This window comes from Phoenix dactylifera, unplaced genomic scaffold, assembly GCF_009389715.1.
Source record: "Phoenix dactylifera cultivar Barhee BC4 unplaced genomic scaffold, palm_55x_up_171113_PBpolish2nd_filt_p 000213F, whole genome shotgun sequence".
NCBI classification, from domain to species: Eukaryota; Viridiplantae; Streptophyta; class Magnoliopsida; order Arecales; family Arecaceae; genus Phoenix; species Phoenix dactylifera.
In genome coordinates this window covers 459,366-483,331 of record NW_024067724.1, presented here as the reverse complement: position 1 = coordinate 483,331, position 23,966 = coordinate 459,366, and the positions used below count along the sequence as shown (strand labels likewise).

The following is a 23,966-nucleotide window of genomic DNA, read 5'->3' as shown; positions in this document are numbered from 1 at the left end:
TTGGATGAATCATGATATAACCATAAGATTTTCCCTCTACTTCAATGCCCCAAAGGGCAATTGCGTGCATTTGACGATGGAATTTGCTGGGTTGCTTGTGCTGCAAATAGTTTTCATGACCGGGAAGGTCATAAGAATGTGAGTAAAAATTGTTAGGAGTAGGGTATGCCCTAAAATCTATGCAAGCCTTTGAGGCAGAAAAAAGTCAGGCAGGTGTCAATATTGGGCAAAATGATCAAGATGGAGTGTTTCTCCACACGTAGAGTGGGTTCATCTTGAACATTTTAAAATTATTTGTAACTATAGATTCTAATGTATAATATCGAATGCCGAATTAGAGTGGCTATTTTGGCTCCAATGGCGTTGGAGGGAGCCATTTCCTGCTTCTGAATATTTGAGCTATGATGAGTGTCGGTGTGATCTTTCAAGCTAGGTATGTGAATATTTGAGCTATGTGAATATTTGTGAGTAAGAAAGGTGGAGTTATCTAAAGTGCTTTAGGATTTGTTGTTTTTTTGATTTTATTGAATGTATTTATAGTCAGACGGTATGAATCATTCGTTTTATTAAACAAAGTTAATAAAAAAATAAATAGAGCGGCTATTTTTCACCTGAACCGCCGCAATACACCAATTGGAACCTAACTCTCTTCTCCACTAGCAAAATCCTTTCCCCTAAAAACCTCACTGCCTTCGCCCTCACTGCCAAAACCCTCTCCACGACCTCTCCCAGCACTCCGGGAAGCGTGGCAGCCACCATGGCATGTGACGGAGCGGCAGCTCCCGCCTCAACTATGCGAAGCTCGGCGAAACCCTTGCCCCCAAGTCTTCGCGCTGGACGGGCATCAGGAATGGGATCTCGTTCACCAATCGAACGAACGCCATTAGCTCTCTTAAAACACTCAATCTTAGAAGCGGTCTCGACGGGTCGGAGGCGCCGGCAAACCCCCACGGGAGGTTGAGGTCCTCCATTTCCCGGACGAGGTCAGGAAGGCTGGTGTTGGTCCGGCCTTGGGCGGCGATGTCTGAGTGGGAGGGGAGGGCGGCAGGCTCCACGGTAGTGTACTCGACAATGAGGCAAATCTGGGCCATGCGATCCTAGAGATGGCGGTGGTGAAGGGAGGATGAGGGATGGGCTCCTCCTCCTTGTGCTTCACTGGTGGTTCCATGCATGGCTGCCGTGAGGTGATTTGTGTCGTTGCAGGGGGCTTCTCAAGTAAAAGTTTCTAATAAACGAGAACCTTATGCCTTAGCAAAAAAAAAAAAAAAAAAAAAAAAACGAGAACCTTGTTTTGTGACAATTTTTTTTTTTTTTGGCCATAGAAAGTTGGTACAATTAGTGATGAAATGAAAATGATCATTAAACATAACAAACATAAACATTTGCAATGATTTTTTTGGTGGCAAAAGACTGAAAATTTATTGATAAATAACCAACAACGACGAGGCACATGCCACCAAAATCAAATATTTTTGTTGAAAATTAGGGCGGAGAATGCCTTGGATATTACTTTAGTTCTCTTGGATATTCGTCCATACTTACCCACTATAACAACATTAGCTTCTAGTTTGAAATTATGGTTTATTGTACTTATTTAAAACTTATCATATTATAAAATATATTCATTTCAAATATATTATGATATTTTATATTTTAATAATTAATTATTTTTATAAAATTTTAATCATCTTCTTCGCCAAAAAAATAAAAAGAATAAAATTTTTTATTTGTAATATTTTTAAAATATTTCTCAATATCATTAAAAATAAGTTGCATAACACTTGATAACTTACAACATACTCATCATCAAAAGTTTTACAAGCTTAAAAAAAAAATTAATCTCATTCAAAGATAAACTTCAAATACATCGCCACACAGATATCTTTAGCAAAGTTTCATAAACTAATAAGTAGAATAATTCTATTTAATTAAATGATATCATGCGATAACCTTCAATACTCCCGTCCCTTTGTAATAAAATGATAATTAAAATTCTACTTGTGAGGAATAAAATTTTACTATCTTCATTTTATAGCGAGGATGAAAGAATGAAACCACTGCTAGCACAAGATTAGACTGCTGCCAATATTTATTAAACTTCTCCTTCATAGATAACATCATAAAAAGAAAAAGTTAATCCTTAGGATTTGTACACCATTCAACAATTTGTAACTGAATTTCATAAAACTATTGGAAAAAAAGATTTGGAGTTGGATATATTTTGCATGAAAAGAGCTCGATGATGTTGTAGAATTTTTTCAGAGCTCGACAAAATACTTTTGCCTCTTCCTATTGATCCTTTGTTGGACACTAGCTTTGCATTAAATCATTATGCAGTTACCCTCATTTAATCACCAAACTTAGAAACTAATTTACTCGTGAGTTTACCTATATACTCTCCATTGTCCAATCGGTCTTTATACCATCAGCTTTATTACCCTTTCCTTTATAGCACACCAAAGTGGTTTTCGCTTCGAAATTTTGCCGGCTCTCCTCTCCAATCCGAATTTCTTTAGGAAATCTCGGTCACACTATGACTCTCCAACCCGGTTTCTTTTGGAAATCCGTTCTCTGTTTCTTTTTTCTCGGAAATTTTGGTGACAATATGCCTCTCCAACCCGATTTTTTTTCGGAAATCTCGGTCCCCGATTTTTTTTGGAAATCCATTGTTTGGGGGAAATTTTAGTCAGACCATGACTCTCCAGTAATCCTGGCTGGCTTCCAATAATCTCAAGACCTGCTCGAGTTGGTAAGATCGTCCGAGGGCGAATTTTATTTTTGGTAAGAAGTGATTCAAGTGAATGCCTTTTTAAACTTGTAAAAATACAGAGTGCGAAGTTTATCGAAGCAACTGCTGATTGCACCGGCTTGGGAACAAGGAAGCGTATGTTCCTCTGAGGTCTGTGATACAATATTATGTTTTGTTATTAGTTGTTAATCAGTAGAGGCATTGTTCTTCTTCTTCCTCTATTCTTGATTTCTTTTAAGAGATATATTGTTGCTCTTATTTATTATATTTTTTAGATCGCCGCTGGCATTGTAGAGGTTGTTTGTAGAGGTTACTCGATGTCTCACTGTATTTTTAGATTACTATGTCTATGGGCACCGTGCGGTGAACATGCATATGTTTCTTATACTATCTATCCATACGTCATAGTATCTTAAAGTTCATACTTCATATTCATACTTCATGCTCTGTTATCTTATGAATCCGAGCCTTTCATATTCATGCTGCATTCTTTTGATTCATAGAAATCTGAAACCTGTTGACTTCGTTATGTCCTCCATGAAGAATTTAAGATTCTTTAAATCTTTAAGAAAAAAATTATTTGTGTATGGGGAACTTTGAGGTTAATTTTCTCACTCCTTTCCCTTTCTTTTTTTCATTTTCATCTTTAAAACATATATTATTGCTTTGTATGTAAATTAATATAAAAAAGATTCGGGCAGGTCCGGGTTAAAAAATAGCGAGTCCAAGCCTGACCCAATTTTATTTATGCTTGGACGATTTAGACCCTGGATCGGCCCAATCGGTTGAATATCTTCTTTAGAATGTGAAGACTCCTCCATTGAAATGCTAATTATAGTTCGTTGTAGCTGGATATGCCATTGGCATGTCCTGAATGTCATGTACAAACTAAAAAGAGACATCGAAGACCAAATAAACTGTTTCAACATTATATGCAATTATGGTTTTATATAAGATCATCATAGTGGTTTCTAGGAACCTTTATCTAATCACATGAATACAGTTATCATTGGTGATATGATTTTTATGACTGCATTATATAACCGTCCGTTTTATAAAATAATCTGATATTATTTTTTATATCTAAAATATGTTTAGTATAATTGTTCAATGGTGGAGCCAAAGCTTTTAGGAAGGGGGCAAAGTGTTATGATGGACTAACTTGTAAAGTTTCACTTTCTCTTTAGAAAACTAATAGAATTTTATTGAAACAGGAAAGGATTCAAGGAGTATAAGAAAGAAAAATTAAAAGGCACTTATTTTATGAAACTGTCTGCATCAAATTAGAGTAACAAGAATGATGCATGAGGACTAGCAGTTAAATTTTAATTGAAAAGCTAGGAACTTAGATAATTTATTGATTATATTATGGCCAGAGTACCAAATGATTTTATTTTGCAATATTGCAATAAATGAGGAGGCTCCTTTGGATGCTTAAACAACCAAGAAGATCTTATTTAGTTCGGAATATCATCTAAAGATAAAGTTATTAGTTGCGTCAGATGTTCTATATCGATGGCATACTTCAGTACATGTTTATACACTTGGATTCTCTTGTCAATATTCCTTAGTCATAATGATTTGTTATAATGACATAGTTGATCATGTAATGATTTCGGGCATAGATATTTTGTGGTGATAATGGATTAAAAGCATGAAAAAATGATTGGTCACATCAGGAAGAGGAGAAAAATCCTAGGTTCCAACTTTGATGTGAATTTGAAATTAGAGCTTTGCATATTATGGATTCATATATTTAAAATAATTATAAAATTCTAGTTGTCATAAGATTATACCTGCTGTAGTATATATATTTTTTTTCTCTGCAATTGAAAAATGGTTGTTAATTCGTGATGGAAACAATTTTACTTTCTCTTCTCTTCATTATGATGGATCCAGTTTTTTGTTTTACCTTTTTGTCTCTTTCTAATTGATGCCTTTTTCTCCTCCCCTCCACTTGCTTATCCTCCCTTCATTTGTTACTAGTTCATTTGACATCTCTTATAATTAGGATCTAGACAATTGGTCTTTACCTGTCATGTCTGAAATCAAGGCATCATATGCACATTTTCATTATTAGCTTATTTCAATATATTTATGTATGTATTTATGCATGTAAGCAAGTGTGAGTTAGCCATCCTTCTATTATGAGGTCTCTTCTCTCAAATCTTTACCACTGATGAATAAAGATCAAGATGATTGGATTGACATATTAGATCGTACCTCTCCTATGGGGTTCCTCCTCTTATGAGGTGTTTCCTCTTATCACAAGAATTTGTTTTTCAAATTTAAGGTAAAGCTGAATTCACTAGAGATTTGAACTTTGTTATAATGAAAAATAGATGATTTGTATATTTTTGTCGTTAGAGATATTTTTGTTTCTTTGTTGCAGTATTATGTTATATAGAAAGGTACAATAAATCATCAGTAACCAATAGTTTTACCTAGTTTAATTATTATGGTTTAGTTTTATATTTTTTCTTAATAAGTATGGACTAATTTTAGATATAAAATTTTGTAATTTATTTTTATCATGGTTCGTCGTACCTGCCAAAATCGGGCGATAAGGGGTATACTGTACCGTACTGGTTCGATACCGATATCTGGTACGGGTGGCATACCGATACTCGGTACGGGTGGCATGCTGATATCGGTGTATCAAACTGCTAATATTTGTCTCTAGAAGTGGCTTATAATTTTTCTGTATCAGTTGCAATCTTCTTTAACTGACTCTCGATGTGACATAAGTATAAACGAGATTTGCCATACTAGTCTTTCTGTACCATACTAAACATACCGTACTATACTTGTATCGAGTTGGTATGTAGTCTCTTACCATATCGGTACTCGGTACGTCTCACCGTCTCGTACCGTAACGTGCACCGACATTGTAATAGGGTGGTACTGGTTCTGGGTTCGATGCTGAGACGACGAACCTCGAGTATAACTGTATTTGAGGAATTGAAGTAAGCATGAAAATCTTTAGAAACATGTAAAATATCCTTCTTGTTCAAGTTCCTAAATTTTTGAAAGAAAACTAGCAGAAAACTACTTAACGCTAGAGCCTTTTTTGAGCCTAGCTCATAGCACTCCTCTTCTGATTTCCTTTGCCCCAAAGATTCTTCCCAAGCCCAAAATCCATTTTCCATCGATTTAATCTGTTCTTTTTTGTGCTTTTTGTAAAGTGATCTATTAGTGTCTCAATTTATTTTTCTTCTTGTTGAATAAGGACCATCACATTGCAGAACAGTCTAAGGGCTTCATGGCAGTCTCAGATCCAGAACTCGTTTCAAGTGGTAATATCCTGGAGATGGAGATTATTATTCTTATTAAACGGGTGAGATAGTTTGCTATGCAGATTATTACGTTTAAATAGAGCTGGTTTGGCATAGGTAGCTGATTGTTTACTAAATAAGCATGCTTATCTTGCTTTGTACATTTGTTGAACTAACATAGTATTTCAGGTTCACCATATGATCGAATCATGCTTGCAACGTTATATGACTAAAGAGGAGGTGGTAAAGGAGCTTAAGGAGAAAGCCCTTATAGAACCTTGTCTTGTAGATCTGGGTAAGTCTAATAGAAATTTCCTTTACACACAAATTGTTTTTGATCTTTTCCTATGTAATCAGCATAAGAAGAATCTCATTGAGTTTTGATGCTATAAAATTCTCACGATTTCTATGTCATTAATTATATAAGAAATTCATGTTAAAACATGGTACAACATTTAAAATGAAACTTTCTATCTTTCAATTTCTGATTTGAATAATTTGATTACAATGCTTAGTTAGATATTATGTTATATCAGTTCATAACTAAAATAAGCAAGCATATCGAAAACATTGGCCGCGCTATCTGGAGCCGAAATTGCTGCAAGATGGTTTTGTAATCTTTTCTTTTCTCACATGTTCCATTCAAATTAGCTGAACTCATCTCATCTCATTTATGACCTTGGGCACAACTTCAGCCTAAAATCCTTCATTTTACAAGCCATATTGTACCTTTTGGCTCAATACTACTTCATCGTCATGTCCGACAACTTGTAAGCAGCCTTCGCAGATGTATTCCTCATTGTGCTGTTCCTATTTTTTTCCAAATATCTATCTTGCATTCTCTCCTCTGCTATGTTCATCCGATAAGCTGATCTCTTTGTGGCTCAACTTTTAGATTATAACTCTAGGAATTATAGTTTGATAGTTTTTTGGCTTCTTTATATAGAATTGTAAAACCACAGGGTAGGGACATAGATTGATTGTTTTATGCTTTGTAGTTGCATGAATTGTCAATTTGACATTCACACAACCTTATAGTTTAACATAAAATTGACATTAAATATTAAAGAAATATTTTTAGTTATACTTCAAATATTTTGGTCTAACATCCAAAATATTATATGTTATAGTGTGGAGGAGGCTAGAAGAGGAAAATCCTGAGTTTTTCAGTGGGTACTATGGGAGACTAACGCTGAGAAAACAAATCACCATGTTCAAGCAATTGCCTGAGCGCCAATGCTATCTAATGGAGCAATCTCATCAGGAAGAGCTTCAGAACAACAATCATCATACCACAGGTAACTTGGCTTTCTTTAAAATGTTCAGAATAGTTGTTCAAATTAAATCATGGAGCTTTCAAATATTATGAATATCTTTTGTAATAAGTATTTTACATGTACTTGAAATCGAAAATCTTACCAAAATTTAGATCTTTTATGAGAATATTGAATTTATATGGCAATTTTATTCATTATTACTAAAGATTTTAGATGAATAAATCCATCCTTTTGGACCTGGGTAATATACCAATTCTATTCATTTGGAGTGAATAATGGATCATGTTTTGTTGTTTGACTTCATTAGTCACAACTGTCGCATGAAAGTTCAAAATGGCATGTACAAATATATAAAAGGAATCCTATAGAGCCTTAAAATCTCTTGTCTAAACCAAACCAAGCTCAATGCATTGTGGGATTCATCTTGTCACCACCTTGTCAAGTGATCTGTATGCTGCCTCATTCATCACCATTATATGAACCTCGTCCTTCAACATAAGCAATTATTTATTTGTTTACTTTTAATTATGCATCTAGTTTATCTCCATAGTCACTAATAATCATTTCTTCACCGAAGCCGCCTCTAACATTATCCTTCATTATCTCTTTTATTCCTAATAACAAAATGAAGATTTGCTTGGTCTATTCATCTTTTGTTCTACTAATTATCTGTGCATCTGATATTCTCTAACAAGCATAATTACTTTGACATTTTAAATTTCGCTTGGTCTATCCACGTAACTGTATCCCTCTTTATCTTAATAAAATATAGTTAAGCTAACTCTCAACTTCAAACATATTCTGCAAATCAATTATCTCCCATCTTCATCTTGATGTCAATCATATGCAAAATGGTTAGAGGTCATCTCTGAACTTATGCAATCCTTGATAACTAGTGTGAAAGAAAATAGAAAAAATCTACATGACTTTCTTTCTGTTTTCCCTATTCTTTATGATAGCTTTGTTTTCCATTAGAAGTCAAGAAACTTAAGAATAGGAAGCTATCTAGACATCTTTATTTTTGAGAGGTTTTCTGTTCTTCAAAATTATCTGTGGAAAACTTTCAACTATGTCCAACAATCTTGTCATTTTCTTATTTATCTATCATATAAAGTATCAAGAATGTAATTCCTTGTGCATATAATATATTATCAAGTTATCAATCGTATGTGTTGACTTGGCAAGTTATGGGTGATGAGGGTTGCATACTTCAGTAACATTTATGCCTGCCTGTGCCGCTGCATAGCAAGTTATATTGATTTGAACCAAAGAGATGCATATATGTAGACTGATACACAACGCTTGGAGGTTGTTTGCTTTCCCTTTTCAGAACTATGCCTAATCATCCTAGCACCCCTGTAGCCCTTCCATTTTTTTTTTTGGATAGACTGATCCATGTTTTGAATTGATTACGTCAAAAAATTGTCATACTCTAGGACCATGTTATAAATCAGGGTAACTCCCATATAGAAGCTTCCCATGTTATTCCAACAGCATTACCAATATGTTTACTGCACGGTCAATTTGTAATTGACATGTAAATATAGTGGCGCCGCTAGGGGCAAAAAAAGTCAAGCCAAACATTGACTCTTGGCTGGCCCTTGCTAGTCAGGGAAATAGCCAGCTCAAAGGCTTTTGAGTGGGCCCTATTCATGGGCTTTAATTCCTTTTGGAGTATAGTTTCAGTTAGAGTTAAATTATGTTTTTTAATTTATTTATTATTTGTTTCTTGTTTGTTTTTTTATCAGTTTATTTTAGGGGTGGGTTGGGAGGGGGGAGAGGATTATCGGATACCAATTTATGTTATTTGTGAGTGATTAAAAGGAGAATACTTGTTTTCCTCTGCATGGGCTTTTAATTTAATCCAAAATGAGGAGCATTTATGTGGTCAGGTTATCCTCTTAAAATGGAGATCACCTGGGTGATTTGCTTCCTATTCGAGCATCCTAAAAGTGTTCTTAAAAGTGTCTGATGAGCCTATAAACATTAGTGTTTCAGTTGTTGTTAGTTATTTATGTCAACAGTTCTCAGTCCTTTAGAACAAAAGTGGTAGTTTAAGCGTATTGGAAGATTCTTTGTGCTGTTTGTTTTGGATGGGGTGGTATCAGAGTTTTGTTTTGAGGTAAACTAATTAAAAGAAAATGCTGTAGGCCACTTTTACTTTTCTACTAATTCTCCTCTTAACTTCTTTTCTTTTCCTTGGAAAAAATATATGAAATAGTCTCTTGGATCTGCTTACTGTTGTTAAATACTCATCAACAATAGTGAAAACAATAGGTAGAAAAATAAGCACGCAATAGGCACAGGAACTTGTGTGGCTTACTTAGAACCAGTTGATATTTGTAGTCTGATGATGTTAGAGAAACTTATTAGAAAACAAAACTTCAAATATTACGTTTATTTCCTCGGGGCAAATAGTCCGCTTAGGCTTGTTGAAGAAGATTTTATGCAACATAGAGTCCCTTGGTTCAATTTTCGATTTTTTAGATTTAGTTTCATAGAGTCCCTTGGTTCAATTTTCGATTTTTTAGATTTAGTTTTGTCCTTCTGAAGAGACACAACCAAGCAACCTTTTCTTTCACAACCAAGCCACCATTTATTTCACTAATATTGTGTTCCAAGCTGGGCCTTATTCCGTTTTAGTTTCCCTTTCTTCCAAACTATCAATACTTGTTAGGCACTTCAAATTTTCTTCTCCAGGCTTGCTCCTGTGAAACAATTTGAAGGAGAGCTCTATGCATGTTTCCTAGTTTAATGTGGACTGTTCAATAAAAGTTGATATACATGACCATGAGTATATCCATATTTGCTATTTTTTCTCTTGGCGTTTTCCATTAGATATTTGTATTGTTATGTGTCAATCTATGGTCAACAGGTTCCCAAGTTGTACATGAAGTGATGCCACCAAGAAGTTCCCAGTACAACTTGATGAACTCTTTAGATGGGTAATAAAATCTAGCGATCCTTTAAGTAATATTATCAGCATTTGTAGTTTACATCTATTATGATTCATTTTGTTCTCTAATCAATTGGATGGATTAATTAAGAAACCAGGTGATATCACTGATTTGTTAATTGAGAAAGGTTTCTTAATATGCTTGGCAAGTGGAAATATAGTGATATATTGTAGTACATAATGAATTTGTTCTCTAATAAATTATGTGGATTAATTTAGAAACAAAGTGATATCACTGATTTATTAATTGAGAAAGGTTTCTTAATATGCTTCTCAAGTGGAAATACAGTGTTATATTGTAGTACATAATGCAGTTTGTTTGCTAGAAAAATACCTATTTCTATCTATAGGGCACATGTGGAATATTGCAGGGCCAACTAATTCGGATAGGTTAAGCATTTGCAAGTTCTTCGAAGAACAATTAAAAGTTACAATTTTAGAAAATTTTGTAGGGAATTATTTACATGATGATATGTATAATCAAACAATGCTGCCACCAACTACAGTATGAGCTTTCTTGGAAACCAGATCATATTCTTTGAAATACATGCTATGATGTAGAAAACAATTAGATAGAATTTATAATCTGTAAAAATATAAGATAGTCTCAAAATAATTTCAGTAGCCTCAAGGTTGGCTTTTTTATCGTGAAAGTTTGTAATTTAGTGGAAAGATTTTGAAAAATATTAGAAATCAAAATATAAGAGGGCAATAATTGAACTGGCTGAAGAGCCCATGAAAAGAAGGTTTTATAACAAGTCTTGAGATATTAATAATTCAAAAAAAATTTGTGCAAGGGATATTCAAAGAAACACGATGAATTCACATTAAATTTTTAATAAACTAGAATTTTTTTTTATTAAATGTTAGAAAACTAGAAATTTAATTATTTAAAGGATTTTCGGGCCACAAGTTTTGTGCTCCATTTATTGCTTCTATGCACCACAAAATATGCTGCAAAATTTCAAATGTTGTCAAATCATTTTTTTAAAAAAAATCTCTCATTATTTTTTCCTATTTTTAAATTTTTAATCTTGCCCAGCCTCTAGCAACATGCACCTTATTAGGAATAGTGAGCTACTGCTATTTTTTAACAAGGAGGCGCTAAACCCTAACTTGTTTAAGATACGACTACATGCATAATATCAATACATAATTATAGTTCTATGCAACAAGAATCTTTTAATTAGATATTGGTTTCTGCTATTTTCCTAAAAGATTAGAGGCATTATTGTTTCCTTTACCGGTCTTTTTATTAAGAAGGACATTTGCTTGTTTGTTACATTAAATTATTATATTTTGGAGATCGCCTGCAATACTTTTGTTGGATATCTATAATGTTGTCTGCAATTCATGTATATTATTTAATCTTCATTTTTCTAGGATTGACAAGAACAATGCAGTGAATTCTCAAACTGAAGGTTTTCCGAACATGTCATCTTCTGTGTCGGAGATGGGTGTAGGTTCATCATTTATGGCCTCCAGCAGTCACTTCCCCTTGCATCCAAATAGTTCAGCTGAAGAGGTGTCGCAGAACAGAGAAGGTTCTGAATTGGAGCCTGCAAGAAGAGATATCTAATGTTGCAGAAGGGCTACGTTTTAGTTTAAGTTTCTAGGATCTAGTAGCAAACTTTGACGGGCAATTGACTTGCCAAGATTGAGCACTTCAATTCTCTCTTTTCTTATTAATGAAATGGAGTTTGATCAGTTTTAAATTTCTATGTACTGAAAAGCTTTTCTACGTTAGTAATTTTTTTTTTTTTGGCCGTTATAATTAATGGTGTCCGCCCACTTGGGCATATTTTCATTATTTTATATTGGTTGGGATGAAAAGAAACTAGCTTTGAACTCATTTCCATGTTTAGTTCATGCAACAAAAAAAAAAAAAAAGAGCACCATAACTCCTTTGGAATTGTCATTTGTCATACAGAGGAAAAGTGACTTCAGTTTTACACAGGAAGGGTGGTTGTTACCATGAGAATGGGAATGAACAATAGTCTGTATCGGCTGATAGGAGCATTAATTTATGATATAAAAAAGAAATATATGTCATAGAAATCTCAATTGTAGAAATGTAAACTTTTGTACACTTTCTTAAAGTCAAAAAATGTCAGGATCTTTTTTGTTTTAGAAGTTCGGCATGGTCTAAATCATGTCAGAGAAAACCTCTCCGAAAAGAAATCAAATTCGGATTATAGAAAATAAAAACATATTCATCGGAAAATACAAGAACATAAGCACAACTACTAGAACTATGAAAATACAACAACATACACGAAAAGGAAGAAGAAAAAGGCCCATGACATATTCATGGGAAAGGGCCAGTCATTTGACATCATGTAAAAAAAAAAAAAAAAAAGAGGGGGAAATTCCATGCATCAGGCTAATGTCACATAGTTCAGAACCATCTTTTTAGCGCTCTGGTGACATCACCACTTTTTTCTAAAGGCAAGCAATAAAAACAAGCAATCAGAATGCAGGAACCAAGCCGCAGAAATTGCAATGGGAGCGTTCAAAATTAAGACGAATTTGCAATGAGAACTTTCAAAAACAAATCTAATAACACAGGTAAAAGTTCCATGAAACCATGTGTGGGAATCACAAACCATGGGCAGCATCTGCCAGAATTATGGTACAATAGTTACATCATAGAAACATTCTTTGAAATTGAATAATGTTGGGTTTTTACAGGCAGCAAATACATGACTTGCTCATTCTGCAAAGCAGATCCCCATATTGTTCTTGCACATTAAGATTAGGCAACCGTTCAATCATTACGAAACCGAGCCTCAGTGTATTTCGGGATTTTTTGTTTGCCGATTCTATTGGGTATATTCATATCCGCATTATATGATACGCCTGTTTCAGCAAAAAAAAAAAAAAAAAAAAAAAGAAGAAAGAAGAAGGCCTCAGTGCATGTGCAGAACTTCAACCTACAAATATGTAGCAAGTGCAAGTTCCAAGGAAGAAACTAAGGCAAAAACCCATATGTCTGCAAAATAATAAAATATTTAAGATTAGTAGCATAACACCAGTTCGATATCAATCTATGCACGATAATTTGCAAAATCTTGCTAAGTGAGACTATCAAAAAATAATAATAATAAAAACTCAAGTTTCATAACACTCGGTAACTTACAACACGTCCATCACCAAAAGTTTCGCAAGCTTTAAAGAAAAAGTTAATCTCATTCGAAGATAAACTTGAAATACATCGCAACACAAATATCTTTAGTAAAGTTTCATAAACTAATAAGTAGAATAGTTGTATTTAATTGAATGACATCATGCGACAACTTTCAATGCTTCAGTCACCCTGTAATAAAAATGATAATTAAAATTCTACTTGTGAGGAATAAAATTTTACTATCTTCATTTTATAGCGAGGATGAAAGAATGAACCCACTGGTAGCACAAGATTAGACTGCTGCCAATATTTATTAAACTTCTTCTTCATAGGTAACATCATAAAAAGAAAAAGTTGATCCTTAGAATTTGTCCACCATTCAACAATTTGCAACTGAATTTCATAAAATTATTAGAAAAAAGGATTTGGAGTTAGATATGTTGTGCATGAAAGAAGCTCGGTGCTGTTATAGAAATTTTCCGGAGCTTGACAAAATACTTTTGCCTCTTCCTATTGATCCTTTATTGGACCCTAGCCTTGCATTAAATCATTATGCATTTACCCTCATTTAATCACCAAACTTGGAAACTAATTTAGTCGTGAGTTTACCTATACACTCTCCATTGTCCGATCAGCCTTCAACTCTTTATGCCATCAAATTTATTACCCTTTCCTTTATAGCACACCAAAGTGGTTTTCGCTCCGACATTTTGCCGGCTCTCCTCTCCAATCCGAATTTCTTTAGGAAATCTCGGTCACACTATGACTCTCCAACCCGGTTTCCTTTGGAAATCCGTTCTCTGTTTCTTTTTTCTCGGAAATTTTGGTGACAATATGCCTCTCCAACTCGATTTTTTTCGGAAATCTCGGTCCCCGATTTTTTTTGGAAATCCATTGTTTGGGGGAAATTTTAGTCAGACCATGACTCTCCAGTAATCCTGGCTGGATTCCAATAATCTCGAGACCTGCTCGAGTTGGTAAGATCGTCCGAGGGCGAATTTTATTTTTGGTAAGAAGTGATTCAAGTGAATGCCTTTTTAAACTTGTAAAAATACAGAGTGCGAAGTTTATCGAAGCAACTGCTGATTGCACCGGCTTGGGAACAAGGAAGCGTATGTTCCTCTGAGGTCTGTGATACAATATTATGTTTTGTTATTAGTTGTTAATCAGTAGAGGCATTGTTCTTCTTCTTCCTCTATTCTTGATTTCTTTTAAGAGATATATTGTTGCTCTTATTTATTATATTTTTTAGATCGCCGCTGGCATTGTAGAGGTTGTTTGTAGAGGTTACTCGATGTCTCACTGTATTTTTAGATTACTATGTCTATGGGCACCGTGCGGTGAACATGCATATGTTTCTTATACTATCTATCCATACGTCATAGTATCTTAAAGTTCATACTTCATATTCATACTTCATGCTCTGTTATCTTATGAATCCGAGCCTTTCATATTCATGCTGCATTCTTTTGATTCATAGAAATCTGAAACCTGTTGACTTCGTTATGTCCTCCATGAAGAATTTAAGATTCTTTAAATCTTTAAGAAAAAAATTATTTGTGTATGGAGAACTTTGAGGTTAATTTTCTCACTCCTTTCCCTTTCTTTTTTTTATTTTCATCTTTAAAACATATATTATTACTTTGTATGTAAATTAATATAAAAAAGATTCGGGCAGGTCCGGGTTAAAAAATAGCGAGTCCAAGCCTGACCCAATTTTATTTATGCTTGGACGATTTAGACCCTGGCTCGGCCCAATCGGTTGAATATCTTCTTCTTCTGCATCCTAGGTCTATAGCCACTGCTAGAAACTATGCTATGAGTTCCCCAAGTTTCAATTACCAATATGTTAACAAGGGATAGTATCCTAGTCATCTTAAAAATCTTTAAATATTATAAGAAAATATAGTTAGAATGTGAAGACTCCTCCATTGAAATGCTAATTATAGTTCGTTGTAGCTGGATATGCCATTGGCATGTCCTGAATGTCATGTACAAACTAAAAAGAGACATTGAAGACCAAATAAACTGTTTCAACATTATATGCAATTATAGGTTTTATATAAGATCATCATAGTGGTTTCTAGGAATCTTTATCTAATCACATGAATGCAGATATCATTGGTGATATGATTTTTATGACTGCATTATATAACGGTCCGTTTTATAAAATAATCTGATCTTAGTTTTTTTATATCTAAAATATGTTTAGTATAATTGTTCAATGGTGGAGCCAAAGCTTTTAGGAAGGGGGCAAAGTGTTATGATGGACTAACTTGTAAAGTTTCACTTTCTCTTTACAAGACTAATAGAATTTTATTGAAACAGGAAAAGATTCAAGGAGTATAAGAAAGAAAAATTAAAAGGCACTTATTTTATGAAACTGTCCGCATCAAATTAGAGAAACAAGAATGATGCATGAGGACAAGCAGTTAAATTTTAATTGAAAAGCTGGGAACTTAGATAATTTATTGATTAGATTATGGCCAGAGTACCAAATGATTTTATTTTGCAATATTGCAATAAATGAGGAGGCTCCTTTGGATGCTTAAACAACCAAGAAGATCTTATTTAGTTCGGAATATCATCAAAAGATAAAGTTATTAGTTGCGTCAGATGTTCTTTATCGATGACATACTTCAATACATGTTTATACACTTGGATTCTCTTGTCAATATTCCTTAGTCATAATGATTTGTTATAATGACATAGTTGATCATGTAATGATTTCGGGCATAGATATTTTGTGGTGATAATGGATTAAAAGCATGCAAAATTGATTTGTCACATCAGGAAGAGGAGAAAAATCCTAGGTTCCAACTTTGATGTGAATTTGAAAATAAAGCTTTGCATATTATGAATTCGTATTTTGTCGTAAGATTATACCTACTGGAGTATATATATTTTTTATCTTTGCAGTTGAAAATGTTTGTTATTCATGATGGAAATAATTTTACTTTCTCTTCTCTTCATTATAATGGATCCAGTTTTTTGTTTTACCCTTTTGTCTCTTTCTAATTGATGTCTTTTTCTCCTCCCCTCTACTTGTTTATCCTCCCTTCATTTGTTACTAGTTAATTAGACATCTCTTATAATTAGGATCTAGGCAATTGGTCTTTACAACCTGTCATACCTGAAATCATGGCATCATATGCACATTTTTATTATTAGCTTATTTCAATATGTTTATGTATGTATTTATGCATGTAAGCATGTATGAGTTAGCCATCATTTTGTTATGAGGTCTCTTCTCTCAAATCTTTACCACTGATGAATAAAGATCAAGATGGTTGGATGGACCTATTGGATCGTACCTCTCTTGTGGGGTTCCTCCTCTTATGAGGTGTTTCCTCTTGTCACAAGCATTTGTTTTTCAAATTTAAAGTAAAGTTGAATTCACTAGAGATTTAAACTTTGTTATAATGAAAAATAGATGATTTGTATATATTTGTTGTTAGTGCTATTTTTGTTTCTTTGTTGCAGTATTATGTTATATAGAAAGGTACAATAAATCATCGATAACCAATAGTTTTACCTAATTTAATTATTATGGTTTAGTTTTATATTTTTTCTTAATAAGTATGGACTAATTTTAAATAAAATATTTCGTAATTTATTGATATCTTGGTTCGCCGTACCCATCCGAACCGGACGGTACGAGAGATACCTTATCATACTAGTTCGGTACCGATACTCGGTACGGGCGGCATATCGACACTCGGTACGGGCGGCATCCCGATATCGGTGCACCAAACTACTAATATTTGTCCCTAGAGAGGGCTTATAATTTTATAGTGTCAGTTGCAATCTTCTTTAGCTATCTAACTCTCGATGTGACATAAGTATAAACGAGATTTACCATACCAGTCTTTCTATACCATACTAGGCATACTGTACTGTACTTGTATCGAATTGGTATGCGGTCTCGTACCATATCGATATTCGGAACATCTCACCGTCTCGTACCGTAGCATGTACCGATATTATAATATGATGGTACTGGTTCTGGGTTCGGTGTTGAGACGACGAACCTTGAGTATAATTGTATTTGAAGAATTGAAGTGAACATGGAAATTTTTAGAAACATGCAAATTGTTGTTCTTGTTCAAGTTTCTAAATTTCTGAAAGAAAACCAGCAGAAGACTACTTCATGCTAGAGCCTTTTTGAGCCTAGCTCACACTACTCCTCTTCTGATTTCCTTTGCCCCAAAGATTCTTCCCAAACCCAAAATCCATTTTCCGTTGATTTAATCTGTTCTTTTTTGTGATTTTTTAAAGTGATCTATTAGTATCTGAATTTATTTTTTCTTCTTGTTGAATAAGGACCATCACATTGCAGAACAGTCTAAGGGCTTCATGGCAGTCTCAGATCCAGAACGCATTTCAAGTGATATTATTCTTATTAAACGGGTGAGATAGTTTGCTATGAGTTTCAAAATTCTGCATTTTACATTTAAATAGAGCTGGTTTGGCATAGGAAGCTCATTTTTTACTAAATAAGCATGCTTATCTTGCTTTGTACATTTGTTGAACTAACATAGTATTTCAGGTTCAGCATATGATCGAATCATGTTTGCAACGTTATATGAATAAAGAGGAGGTGGTAAAGGAGCTTAAGGAGAAAGCCCTTATAGAACCTTGGCTTGTAGATCTGTGTAAGTCTAATAGAAATTTGCTTTACACACAAAATGTTTTTGATCTTTTCCTATGTAATCAGCATAAGAAGAATCTCATTGAGTTTTGATGCTATAAAATTCTCACAATTTCTATGTCATTAATTATATAAGAAAATTCAAGTTAAAACATGGTACAATATTTAAAATGAAACTTTCTATCTTTCAATTTGTGATCTGAATAATTTGATTACAATGCTTAGTTAGATCTTATGTTATATTAGTTCGTAACTAAAATAAGCAAGCATATCCAAAACATTGGCCCCGCTATCTGGAGCCTAAATTGTAGCAAGATGATTTTGTAATCTTTTTTTTTCTCACATGCTCCATTTAAATTAGCTGAACCCATCTCATCTCCTTTATGACCATGGGCACAACTTCTGGCTAAAAGCCTTCATTTTACAAGCCATAGTGTTCCTTTTGGCTCAATACTACTTCATCCTCATGTCCGACAACCTGTAAGCAACCCTTGACAGACTTATTCCTCATTGTGCTGTTCCTATTTTTTTTCCGACTACCTATCTTGCATTCTCTCCTCTGCTATGTTCATCTAATAAGCTGGGTTCTTTGGAGCTCAACTTTTAGATTATAACTCTAGGAGTTATAGTTTGATATTTTTTTGGCTTCTTGTTTCTTTATATAGAATTTGTGACACCACAAGATAGGGACATAGATTGAATGTTTTATAGTTTGTAGTTACATGAATAGTCAATTTGACATCACACAACCTTATAGTTTAGCATAAAATTGACATTAAATATTAAAGAAATATTTTTAGTTATACTTCAAGTATTTTGGTCTAACATCCAAAATATTATGTGTTATAGTGTGGAGGGGGCTAGAAAAGGAAAATCCTGAGTTTTTCAGTGGGTACCATGTGAGACTAATGCTGATAAAACAAATCACCATGTTCAATCAATTGCTTGAGCGCCAATGCTATCTAATGGAGCAATCTCATCAGGAAGAGCATCAGGACAACAATCATCATACCACAGGTAACTTGGCTTTCTTTAGAATGTTCAGAATAGTTGTTCAAATTAAATCATGGAGCTTTCAAATATTATGAATATCTTTTGTAATAAGTATTTTACATGTCCTTGAAATCGAAAATCTTACCAAAATTTAGATCTTTTATGAGAATATTGAATTCATATGGCAATTTTATTCATTAATACTAAAGATTGTGGATGAATAAATCCATCCTTTTGGACCTGGGTAATATAGCAATTCTATACATTTGGAGTGAATAATGGATCATGTTTTGTTGTTTGACTTCATTAGTCACAACTGTCGCATGAAAGTTCAAAATGGCATGTACAGATATATAAAAGGAATCCTATAGAGCTTTAAAATCTCTTGCCTAAACAAAACCAAGCTCAATGCATTGTGGGATTTATCTTGTCACCAACTTGTCAAGTGATCTGTATGCTGCCTCATTCGTCACCATTATATGAACCTCGTCCTTCAACATAAGCAACTATTTATTTGTTTACTTTTAATTATGCATCTAGTTTGTCTCCATAGTCACTAATAATCATTTCTTCACCAAAGCCTCCTCTACCTTGTTATCCAACGTTATCCTTCATTATCTCCTTTATTCCGAATAACAAAATGAAGATTTGCTTGGCCTATTCATCTTTTGTTCTGCTAATTGTCTGTGCATCTGATATTCTCTAACAAGCATAGTTACTTTGACATTTTAAATTTCGCTTGGCCTATCCACGTAACTGTATCCCTCTTTATCTTAATAAAATATAGTTAAGCTAACTCTCAACTTCAAACATATTCTGCAAATCAATTATCTCCCATCTTCATCTTGATGTCAATCATATAACAAATGGTTAGAGGTCATCTCTGAACTTATGCAATCCTTGATAACTAGTGTGAAAGAAAATAGGAAAATTCTACATGACTTTCTTTCTCTTTTCCCTATTCTTTATGATAGCTTTGTTTTCCATTAGAAATCAAGAAACTTAAGAATAAGAAGCTATCTAGACATCTTTATTTTTGAGAGGTTTTCTGTTCTTCAAAATAATCTATGGAAAACTTTCAACTATGTCCAACAATCTTGTCATTTTCTTATTTATCTATCATATAAAGTATCAAGAATGTAATTCCTTGTGCATATAATATATTATCAAGTTATCAATCGTATGTTGACTTGGCAAGTTATGGGTGATGAGGGTTGCATACTTCAGTAACATTTATGCCTGCCTGTACGGCTGCATGGCAAGTTATATTGATTTGAAACAAAGAGATGCACATATGTAGACTGATACACAATGCTTGGAGGTTGTTTGCTTTCCCTTCCTATTCGAGCATCCTAAAAGTGTTCTTAAAAGTGTTGATGAGCCTATAAACATGAGTGTTTCAGTTGTTGTTAGTTATTTATGTCAAAAGTTCTGAGTCCTTTAGAGCAAAAGTGGTAGTTTGAGCCTATTGGAAGATTCTTTGTGCTGTTTGTTTTGGATGGGGTGGTATCAGAGTTTGTTTTGAGGTAAACTAATTAAAAGAAAATGCTGTAGGCCACTTTTACTTTTCTACCAATTCTCCTCTTAACTTCTTTTATTTTCCTTGGCAAAAATATATGAAATAGTCTCTTGGATCTGCTTACTGTTGTTAAATACTCAACAACAATAGTGAAAACAATTGGTAGAAAAATAAGCACACAATAGGCACAGGAACTTGTGTGGCTTACTTAGAACCAGTTGATATTTGTAGTCTGATGATGTTAGAGAGACTTATTAGAAAACAAAACTTCAAATATTACGTTTATTTCCTCGGAGTAAATAGTCCGCTTAGGCTTGTTGAAGAAGATTTTATGCAACATATAGTCCCTTGGTTCAATTTCCAATTTTTTAGATTTAGTTTTGTCCTTCTGAAGAGACACGACCAAGCAACCTTTTCTTTCACAACCAAGCCACCATTTATTTCACTAATATGGTGTTCCAAGCTGGGCCTTATTCCGTTTTAGTTTCCCTTTCTTCCAAACTATCAATACTTGTTAGGCACTTCAAATTTTCTTCTCCAGGCTTGCTCCTGTGAAACAATTTGAAGGAGAGCTCTATGCATGTTTCGTAGTTTAATGTGGACTATTCAATAAAAGTTGATATACACGACCATGAGTATATCCATATTTGCTATTTTTTATCTTGGCGTTTTCCATTAGATATTTGTATTGTTATGTGCCAATCTATGGTCAACAGGTTCCCAAGTTGTCCATGAAGTGATGCCACCAAGAAGTTCCCAGTACAACTTGATGAACTCTTTAGATGGGTAAGAAAATCTACTGATCCTTTAAGAAATATTATCAGCATTTGTAGTTTAAATCTATTATGATTCATTTTGTTCTCTAATCAATTGTATAGATTAATTAAGAAACCAAGTGATATCACTGATTTGTTAATTGAGAAAGGTTTCTTAATATGCTTGGCAAGTGGAAATATAGTGATATATTGTAGTACATAATGAATTTGTTCTCTAATAAATTGTATGGATTAATTTAGAAACAAAGTGATATCACTGATTTATTAATTGAGAAAGGTTTCTTAATATGCTTCTCAAGTGGAAATATAGTGTTATATTGTAGTACATAATGCAGCTTGTTTGTTAGAAAAATATCTATTTCTATCTATAGGGCACGTGTGGAATATTGCAGGGCCAACTAATTCGGATAGGTTAAGCAGTTGCAAGCTCTTCGAAGAACAATTAAAATTTACAATTTTAGAAAATTTTGTAGGAAGTGTTTGCATGATGATATGTATAATCAAACAATGCTGCCACCAACTATAGTATGAGCTTTCTTGGAAAATAGATTATATTCTTTGAAATACATGCTATGACATAGAAAGCAATTAGATAGAATTTATAATCTATGAAAATATAAGGTGGTCTCAAAATAATTTCAGTACCCTCAAGGTTGACTTTTTTATTGTGAAAGTTTGTAATTTAGTGGAAAGATTTTGGAAAATATTAGAGAGCAAAATATAAGAGGGTAATAATTGAACTGACTGAAGAGTCCATGAAAAGAAGGTTTTATCACAAGTCTTGAGATATTAATAATTCAAAAAAATTTTGTGCAAGGGATATTCAAAGAAACACAATGAATTCACATTAAATTTTTAATAAACTAGAAATTTTTTTTTTATTAAACATTAGAAAACTAGAAATTTAATTATTTAAAGGATTTTAGGGCCACAAGTTTTGTGTACCATTTATTGCTTCTATGCACCACAAAATATGCTGCAAAATTTCAAATATTGTCAAATCATTTTTTTAAAAAATCTCCCACTACTTTTTCTTATTTTTTAATTTTTAATCTTGCCCGGCATCTAGCAACATGCAGCTTACTAGGAAAAGTGAGCTACTGCTATTTTTTAACAAGGAGGTGCTAAACCCTAACTTGTTTAAGATACGACTACATGCATAATATCAATGCATAGTTATAGTTCTATGCAACAAGAATCTTTCAATCAGATATTGGTTTCTACTATTTTCCTAAAAGATTAGAGGCATTATTGTTTCCTTTACAGGTCTTTTTATTAAGAAGGACATTTACCTGTTTGTTACGTTAAATTATTATATTTTGGAGATCGCCTGCAATAGTTTTGTTGGATATCTATAATGTTGTCTGCAATTCATCTATTATTTAATCTTCATTTTTCTAGGATTGACAAGAACAATGCAGTGAATTCTCAAACTGAAGGTTTTCCGAACATGTCATCTTCTGTGTCGGAGATGTGTGCAGGTTTATCATCCATGGCCTCCAGCAGTCACTTCCCCTTGCATCCAAATAGTTCAGCTGAAGAGGTGTCGCAGAACAGAGAAGGTTCTGAATTGGAGCCTCCAAGAAGAGATATCTAACGTCGCAGAAGGGCTACGTTTTAGTTTAAGTTTCTAGGATCTAGTAGCAAACTTTGACGGGCAATTGACTTTCCAAGATTGATCACTTCAATTCTCTCTTTTCTTATTAATGAAATGGATTTTGATCAGTTTTAAATTTCTATGTACTGAAAAGCTTTTCTACGTCAGTAATATTTTTTTTGGCCGTTAGAATTAATGGTGTCCGCCCACTTGGGCATATTTTCATTATCTTATATTGGTTGGGATGAAAAGAAACTAGCTTTGGACTCATTTCCATGTTTAGTTCATGCAACAAAAAAAATAAAATAAAATCACCATAACTGCTTTGGAATTGTCATTTGTCATACAGAGGAAAAGTGACTTCAGTTTTAAACAGGAAGGGTGGTTGTTACCATGAGAATGGGAATAAACAATAGTCTGTATCGGCTGATAGGAGCATTAATTTATGATATAAAAAGAAATATATGTCATAGAAATCTCAATTTTAGAAATGTTTTTTTGTTGTATACTTTCTTAATCCAAAATTTTTGGGTTGGAATCGGATTATGTATGGATCCGACCGATCCGAATGACTCGTTGGGTCAAAAATTGTAGTCGTGGATCCAACCCGATCTGCTCTGATCTTCTATTGAGTTGGGTCTAAGTCTAATATTAGGATCCGAACAAAGAACTGGGTTGGGTTGGGGTCACTCATGATCCGGTCCAACTCGGCCCATTTGCACCCCTAAGATTTCAAGTCCAATCTCTCAATACGTAGAAAAGTCAACAAGTGATCGGGGAATAATTTCTCCTACCATTTTCACTTAGATTTTCATATTTGATTCTCTTGATACTTTCTTTTTAAGCGACTGAAATTAGACCTTCACTCAATCATGCTCATAATAAAAGATTCAGGCTAAAGTGGGTTTTGTTGTACCTCAGGGACTCCATCACTGGATACCAACAGGAGAGGGCAAAGTTCATTCTTATGGTAGTGTGACTATACATCTTGATTCCTGGCGCGCAATTTATTCTCTTATTATAACATTGATATTTGCAAAAAGTTT

At 33.7% G+C, this 23,966-nt stretch overlaps 2 protein-coding genes across 8 annotated transcripts; both read left to right on the top strand.

The window, feature by feature from the left end:
* The first annotated feature begins 1,776 nt into the window (after positions 1 to 1,776).
* LOC103720975 lies at positions 1,777 to 11,976 on the top strand. 3 transcript variants are annotated; one of them, XM_008810962.4, is made up of 7 exons: positions 1,777 to 2,749; positions 2,830 to 2,899; positions 5,995 to 6,086; positions 6,214 to 6,319; positions 7,155 to 7,322; positions 10,177 to 10,246; positions 11,641 to 11,976. In XM_008810962.4, exons 3-7 carry the CDS (start codon positions 6,012 to 6,014, stop codon positions 11,834 to 11,836), a joined length of 615 nt encoding a protein of 204 aa, XP_008809184.1. In that variant the 5' UTR covers positions 1,777 to 2,749; positions 2,830 to 2,899; positions 5,995 to 6,011; the 3' UTR covers positions 11,837 to 11,976. The 3 variants fall into 3 exon arrangements, with proteins under 3 accessions (XP_008809184.1, XP_038973319.1, XP_008809183.1); XM_008810961.4 differs by having other exon boundaries at positions 1,778 to 2,749; positions 5,979 to 6,086; XM_039117391.1 differs by having other exon boundaries at positions 1,777 to 2,899.
* A 1,781-nt stretch (positions 11,977 to 13,757) lies between these two features.
* On the top strand, positions 13,758 to 23,109 carry LOC120103663. 5 transcript variants are annotated; one of them, XM_039117393.1, is made up of 7 exons: positions 13,765 to 14,361; positions 14,442 to 14,511; positions 17,724 to 17,794; positions 17,934 to 18,039; positions 18,885 to 19,052; positions 21,264 to 21,333; positions 22,725 to 23,109. In XM_039117393.1, exons 3-7 carry the CDS (start codon positions 17,741 to 17,743, stop codon positions 22,918 to 22,920), a joined length of 594 nt encoding a protein of 197 aa, XP_038973321.1. In that variant the 5' UTR covers positions 13,765 to 14,361; positions 14,442 to 14,511; positions 17,724 to 17,740; the 3' UTR covers positions 22,921 to 23,109. The 5 variants fall into 5 exon arrangements, with proteins under 5 accessions (XP_038973322.1, XP_038973321.1, XP_038973320.1 ...); XM_008810963.4 differs by having other exon boundaries at positions 13,767 to 14,361; positions 17,708 to 17,794; XM_039117394.1 differs by having other exon boundaries at positions 13,758 to 14,511; positions 17,708 to 17,794; positions 22,805 to 22,892.
* The last annotated feature ends 857 nt before the right edge of the window (positions 23,110 to 23,966 follow it).